The 7,705-nt window shown below is 34.6% G+C and overlaps 1 protein-coding gene across 1 annotated transcript; it reads right to left on the bottom strand.

The window, feature by feature from the left end:
* Positions 1 to 1,682: 1,682 nt before the first annotated feature.
* On the bottom strand, positions 1,683 to 7,705 carry LOC117321947 (BTB/POZ domain-containing protein 6-like). The gene is made up of 3 exons (XM_033876581.1): positions 7,651 to 7,705; positions 5,568 to 5,829; positions 1,683 to 3,846 (listed from the first exon to the last, which is right to left on the bottom strand). The coding sequence occupies exons 2-3, from the start codon at positions 5,822 to 5,824 to the stop codon at positions 2,670 to 2,672; spliced, it is 1,434 nt and encodes a 477-aa protein (XP_033732472.1). The 5' UTR covers positions 5,825 to 5,829; positions 7,651 to 7,705; the 3' UTR covers positions 1,683 to 2,669.

Here is a 7,705-nt window from a genome sequence, read left to right as displayed (position 1 = left end):
TAATAGCAAACACCTACAATGGTTTTGCACAAATTTGGCTTTATTTTCTATTTCATATGCGTTTGTAGATATCGTCAAATTATTCACAATTGCATAATTTCTGATTGTTTAAAATCCAAGCCGTTTTTCGGCGCAATGCTATACCGTTAACATTTAGAAGTGATGCGGCTTTGAACGGGTATTGCAAAGGACAGACTCGATTCCTCGGAAATACTGAAGTTTCTATCGACTGGATTTACGTTATTTTCAGAAGAATATCAGTTAATAAATTCTAAATGAAAGTCGTCTTGACAGTAGGTGAAAACGATTCCAAAAGATATTTCGTTCGAAACAGATTCAAGTCTAACCAGTCGCATCTTAGCAGACGATTTTCAACATCACAGGGGCTCGATTTTGTAAGATACAGTAGGCATTTAACATCAGTGAATAACCACAAAACTAAAATCCAATATACATACACAAACGGAAACCATGTCGATGCTCCCGATTTTTCACAAATTTTTTTTTTTTTTTTTTTCTATAAATACTGGACTTTTAATGTTGTCGTGTCTTACATTTCTGAAAATTCGGAAACGAGCCCCTGTGAGTGTGACGACATTGACAATTTTATCATTCTTAGATCAATAACGGCGCTTATAGTTATTTTGTGTTGACCACATTTTGTTTTAATTATAAAATATTACTCTCATAACTTGTGAAGTTGCTTTATTTTTTGTGTTGTGGATTATAAATGCTAGCATTCGAAATCTCTCCAGGCCGAAATAGCTGGCAGCCATTGTTTTGACCAGCAACACCTGGGGCTGTATTCCTACTCTGACCGAATCACTGTAAATTGTAGTATACAGTCTCATGAATACGTTTTGGTTTCTTCATCTTTCTAGTCATGTCAACTCATGCATGGAATATGTTTGAAATTTAATTGTGATGTATATTCGAAAAAAGGTAATTCATGTTCAAAATATTTTGATTTGGGATCAATTGATATTTTAACGGTAAAATGGCGTAATTACTTATTTCAGTAATAGAATAGAAATTCTATTGTTTGTTTGTTTGTTTTTTTTTTGTTTTTTGTTTTTTTTTAGTTCATTTTCATCATTGTAATATTGTGTATTTCTGTTATGAATTATTTATCTCAAAGCAAAATGATAAAAGTTTCGCTATAAATACATTTATGACAGCTTGATACTGATATAGATAACAGAAAATCCCATACATATTAATGAAAAAATGTCCTACAATAGATTATCTGGTCTTGGTTCTATCGGTGTTCCTTAATATCATCATGAAATATTCCATAGGGAAGCATTATTAGATCGATGGAAACCCTAAGCTAAGGACACTGTCTAAAATTCTGTAATGCTTTTCTATGGATTGTTTTAGTTAGTGAATTTCGTGATGAAACTAACGCCACTTGTGTCGGCGACTGACACTACTTCAAATTACCCATGGTAGAAATTACATCAAACATACATTACACTATTTTGGTATGTATCACAAAATATTTACATTATACATGTACATGTACATATATTTATATATACAATATTTGCAATATGCATTACAATGTTTCGAATGTGCGTCAGTATATATCACATTACTTCATATATATGTATATATATATAAACAAAAAAGCATAAGATTTCGATTTCAAATGTATAACACACAAGATGTACATTAGCACAATGATTGACATACCATTCCTGAGAAGTTATTTTTCATCGCAACTACCAAAGGGACATGTCTTGAAGTTTGTTAATTATCAGCATACCTGGATATTTGACTAGGTTACGGTAAAAATGGCTTAACAATATTTAAAATGCGAACGATAGAATATATTCTACTTAAAGTCACATAATCCCAAAGAAATATACATAAATATTTACATTTTGACCTCTTTACAGATTTCAGACTTAATATATACCGAACAAATTATCACGAACAAAAAAATGATGGAAAATGTGTATTTATGAAAGTATAGGGGAAATTCCCAAAAATAATAACTAGGTCCGACGGACAACGTTTCTATTAAAATTAGTCCCACGATGCAACGGGTGGGTAATCAGTCAACAATAAACAATGGCGGAACGCCGAAAGCATTTGCCTGCCAAAAGCAGACAGATTCTGCCAAAAAGAAACGTAAAGAGGACTAGAATCGGCAAAGCCCAGGATTTCTTCAGGAGAAGAATTGATTCGTTGGAACTTGGCAAGAGAAGAAAAAGGAACAGACTCGAATTCAGATTTTGCCGGACGTCTATTGGATTGCTGGTTAGCCTTTTCCGTATTCCTCGTACATTGTCAACTTTACCGATCTTATTTTAACGATGTTTTCTTGTATTGGTATTGCTATATCTTATAATAAGTATTAAGTTGTATATTTTTTTGTATTACATAATGCATTTTTCCCTGAACTATACGCATAAGGTATATTATGAACTATTACACGGCTAAAATGACTAATACACGGTCACGTGCGAACAATTGAAAGCCTGTGACGCTTCGGAACGTTTGAACTATCGAACTATTAAACAACGGCCATCCGTGTAGTTAATGTGTATTGTACGTTGTTGTAGCCTCGTTCTCGGCTCCGTGACAAATCTCGCGATAAAAATAAATGTGGCGAGTTATTTTTTATACACTGATGTCACAAGGACAGGCGTTAATCCCTTTCTTTATTTTGATAACAACAACCCCGTCACGTACCCGTTACTTTGGCTATCGGCATGATTAGTGAAGTTAATGGTTACACCATCGAAACTTAAACTATTTTCTAGCTGGTTCCTCATAATACTTGTATATCCGTTCACGCTTACATATATAACATAGACCTTATCGGGGTCGATTTCAATGATTTTCCGAAACCGTACCACTTTTGGATCATCATCGGCTCGCTGAATGCGGATATCTTCATCATTGATTTTGACATTGATTTGGTCCGGTGTGAAAGCAGTTGTGATTCCATGAAGATATACCAGAGACGAACTTTGGACATGTTCACTTATGGCAATGATTGAGCTACCGACCCTACCGCTGCGTGACTGCTGACGAAACACAGGTTTATACTTTCCCATCCGATAGCCTACACGATGCTTGCAGCTGAAGTCGCATACCCGGACGTTTAGATGATGATTTGTGGTCTCACTTGCCATGTATAACGAATCCTGATAAGCTTCATCCCTACTATCAGATCCCTCGGTACATGGTTCGTTGGCTGGTCGTATCGCGCTGCTTCTCCTAGAGAGTACAGAACCAGTATAACAGGATACTGGTTCTTCCTGTGTTGTCTGTACCATCGTTGGTGGACCATGGATCGATGGACCCTGCTTATGGATATATCTGTGTAATTCTACCAGTTCGTCGTTGCTAAGAACTGACATGTTGAAAACTGTTTTACAAAAGTAGTCAGAATTCATGACAGGAAATCTGACACAATGAAAGAGATTTCCAGCAGATGTACGTATGTTTTCATCGGTCACCGCAATATGATGTTTTCTACACTCTGCTTGTGCCCATCGAATCACCGTCTCGAAAATCAAATGTTCATCTACAGGAAGATAGTCAGAAGAAATCAACTCATGAGCGCATTCCCTGCATCGTTCTGCGAAGCCCGCTGATTTAAGAACAGCACAAGCAGATTCCTCTTCAACACGTCGACATTCTGCTAGCAACTTTTCGTTTGGGAAGCTATGGTATCGCTCTCGCATACGACAAACGTTGTCGGGATCGAGATGCTGTTCGATATAGACATGGCATTTGTGTATTAATATCTCTACCATGTATTTGTCGGCCACTTTAAGAATGTCTGCAACATTATCCATGTTGATTTCGATATTGTCCGTATACAGGTATCTGTAATTAAAGAATACTAGTAAAAGTCTAATAGCATCTACAGGCATTGACTGTTTGTACCGTCGTCTGGTCAATGTAAGCATTTTTTCCTTTCAAGAATGTCCTGTCCGTTTTTATCATTTATCTTTTTTCCCATTTTTAAGTGAACTATATATATGTATATTGCAAACTTGGGATGAACAAATAAAAAGACTTTAGAAGGAAGATTATTTCTTTGAATACATAATTAGCATGCTACAAATAACTACGATGATTTTTTTTTTCTAAAACTACCCGATGTTTTAGCATATTTCAAATACAGTCATATTTGAGCATATTTGAGAGGTTTGTTAAAGAATATATTGGACCAAGGACCAATCGCCTTCCATTTTTTTTACCATTCATAGCCTGAATATTCACATGAAAAATGACCATTTCCTATCCTCGGGTAAAAATTTTGATACTAGTTGTAGGCATTTCAATAATGATACGCTAGACGAATTCAGATACTATTTTCTCAACAACACATGTGGTTGATTGATTGGCGTAATCGTGATAATTCTAAAAATATATATATATTAGGTTGGATTGATTCAGGACATCAGTAAAGGATGCATGCCTTGTATTTCTGCCTATATATTTGTACATTGTACTTGTGGGGTTGTGGGGTTGGGTATACAAACGTGGATTTTAATGGGTTAAATTTGTACACATTTAAAAAGATCCTTCTTTTAGAATTCTGAGCTGCAGTTTCCATTACTCGCTAAAGAAAAAGAATTCAAAAAAAAATTGGATGAATTTAAAAAAACAAAAAAAAAACAAAAAAAAAACAAACAAAAAAAACTTTGCTAGTTAGGCTACATAAAACACGTACATTTAAACAAATTAATTAGATTAACAAGATAAAGTAATAGAGTAAAAATATATCAACTACTATACAATAGAAATATTGTATGCCTATGGATATAGTTGATAATGTTGATGATACCTACCATTTGGAATTTTTAAGTAAAGTCGAAATTTCCAGATAGAACAAAATTCATATGCATAGTAGGCTTTCCAAGGTTTGTAAGTTGAATAAGATATCATCAATTTTAAGTGGCAGATCCATTTACATATTAACTGTTATGTTTCTAATGGTTTCTTACAATAAATGTCGGTAAAATAAGCTACAAATCTGCTTTATTTTTTATTTATCTTTTCATCAAGTGTTACAATATCTCTGAAAATATCAAACACCTAGCAAAACGGAATACTACATCTTATGATGTTTAATGAAAAATAAATGTTAGCATACGATACATAATCGCGTATCTCTATTTTCGTATTGCTTTAAGCCTTTACTATAGGTTAAGCAGCACGAGTCTGAAGTATTACAGAAATTTACAAATTGTATAAACATTCTCAGTTTTTGCAGTGTAAAACACATTTAAGTGGTTTGACCTAGATTAACCTGACGGGTGGCACCGATGAAGCTATTGCCATTCCAGAATGCCAACAGTCTTATATTCTATTTTTTTTTCAGTGGTGTAAAATACAAATACATGTATACGAAGATATTTCATATTGTGCCCTTGATCTATCGATTATGGGTTAGTTACGCTTTGGGTTTACATGTCAGTGATCTCCGTATACTAATTAAACAAAAAATAAATGAATAGCTAATATGTCCACAGTTAGTGGAAATATGATGCGATAATATACAATTAGAAGGTTTTTTACACTATAGTACTATGAAATACCTCAGGAATACGTTGAAGGTGTCCTTAGACACATCCGTAATTTCTATATCCTTCTCGTCTTTCTCCTCCTGGTCTGACAATGGGCGAGTAAACATGGCTTCGAACACACTACTTCTGCTGATAAGGATGAACTTGTGGGCTGCCACCTTGCTGCCGTCAAAAACAAATCTAACGTCCGCGCCTAATTTAGTTAGATACATGTGCGCGATACATTCCAGGAGTGTATTCCTGCTCTGCAATGGTGTTGAGTTAGCCATTGTAACTGCAATAAATGTTCATAATTGTAGATTAATCCTAAATATGATAAATAGTCTGGTTAGATTTATTTAAAGTGCCCTAAACGTGTCACTGCATCTCTATTTTAACATCTTTTTGTTAAATTTAAAGTTATCTGAGTTTCCTTGATAATAGATATCAACACGTTTGACCCCTACCTAGCAACAATGACGACTTCTTGAAGGAAGAAACAGCTGTATATTTCAGTTTTGTATTGCTTGATCGGCATATTAATGATCGATTAATAAATAGCACTATTAGTATTCGCCTCTGTTATAAGCTACCTACTCTTAACTATATATAGACCCATTTCACAAAAATACTACAGTATTCAAAATATTTTTAATGTTGCGTCTTAACGCAAACATTTGTCTCTTAATAATAATGTTTTTGGGTTTTGAATTAATACACTATAATATTTCATCATCGCTGAGAAAATGCTTTTTATTATATCCTCGATAGGAGTTGCGCTCAATTTCGCTCTCTGTACCCATGGAAAATGTTATGGCAAACTCGAAGGCACAAAACTAGGTAGAAGTGTTTACACGACAATTGGGGTAAGGAGAAAATCCTGAACAATCGACAACCTGACGCATTTGTAAGAAGATCACAGAGAAGCGGCGACTATGTTCGAAGCCTGTCAATTTAACAGTTTTGATAACCTCGAAATTCATTTGATGTAGACAAAGGATCAATTCAGTTTTCTTGTTTAATCCACAAGAGGGCGGTGACTGACCCGTCGATTTTACCAAGGGTGAATAGTAACCCTTCGTCTGGAGTATCGAATACGAGACATTTCTTAGTTTTATTGTTTTGTAAATTATGACGTCCACTCATTACTGGTTTGACCGTTGTTACCCTGGCAGTTCGACTTTCACAAAGCTCTGGATTCGATCTAAGCTTACATGGCGGATGCCATCGCGGTGACGCTGATTCCCCTTTTGGAACCCCTGATATTATTACTCTCGTTATTTTTCCATCTCCATATTTTGCAGTTTTGTCGATGGAGATTTGAAGTTATGGTTTCATTTGCATATCACTATTATTTGTTCCAATGTGCATATATATATTTCGAATAGACGTACATTCATAATAAAAAGATATGTCTTCAATATATAGTACTCCTAATATTTGACTAGTCCTTGATGCGTACATTGTATTTATTTTATTTCAGGCACGATTCTACCTTTCAACGGGCATAAACATGTAAAAATAGAAAGACGAATGTGTAAAATCTAATACAGTAAGTTTAGTATGTCACAACATAGCACGGTCACGTTAATTAGATATATTTCCGATACACAAGGCATAAATATTTCACTAATGGGGCCCCGACCACAGGTACTTGGGGTAAGAAATTATATATTGTATATATATACTATATAGCCTCGTATTACTATATGACCATTTTATCTAGTAAAACGAGGCTATATATACAATATATAATTTCTTACCCCCAGTACCTGTGGCCCCGATAATAAGCCACAATTCGTTCCAATGATTCTGATTTACATGGGCCCCTATACACATTTCTCTAATGTGTAAATTAAAATATAACTTGAACATTACAACAACCTTCACATGTTTATGTAATGTCACACTACAGAATTAATCGTGAATATTACAAAACAAAGTTGTATACATGAATCTTGTTATAAATAATACCGCTTTTATTTCCGGTCTATGGAAGTTAGCAGCTGTCACATGATTGGTCGTCAAGCGGAATTTGACGTTAAACCTATATAATAAAGTCTTTAAATCATTTTGAATATCTTTAAGGATAAATATCCTCGTTTATTAAACTTACTTTGTGCGTCCTGTCTGGCCACGCTGCCCTGTGTGTTCGTTTTGGGAAACCCCGT

This window comes from Pecten maximus, chromosome 2 (assembly GCF_902652985.1).
Source record: "Pecten maximus chromosome 2, xPecMax1.1, whole genome shotgun sequence".
Lineage (NCBI taxonomy): Eukaryota > Metazoa > Mollusca > Bivalvia > Pectinida > Pectinidae > Pecten > Pecten maximus.
The sequence above is the reverse complement of the archived record's forward strand: the minus strand, read 5'-3'. Positions and strand labels throughout refer to the sequence as shown.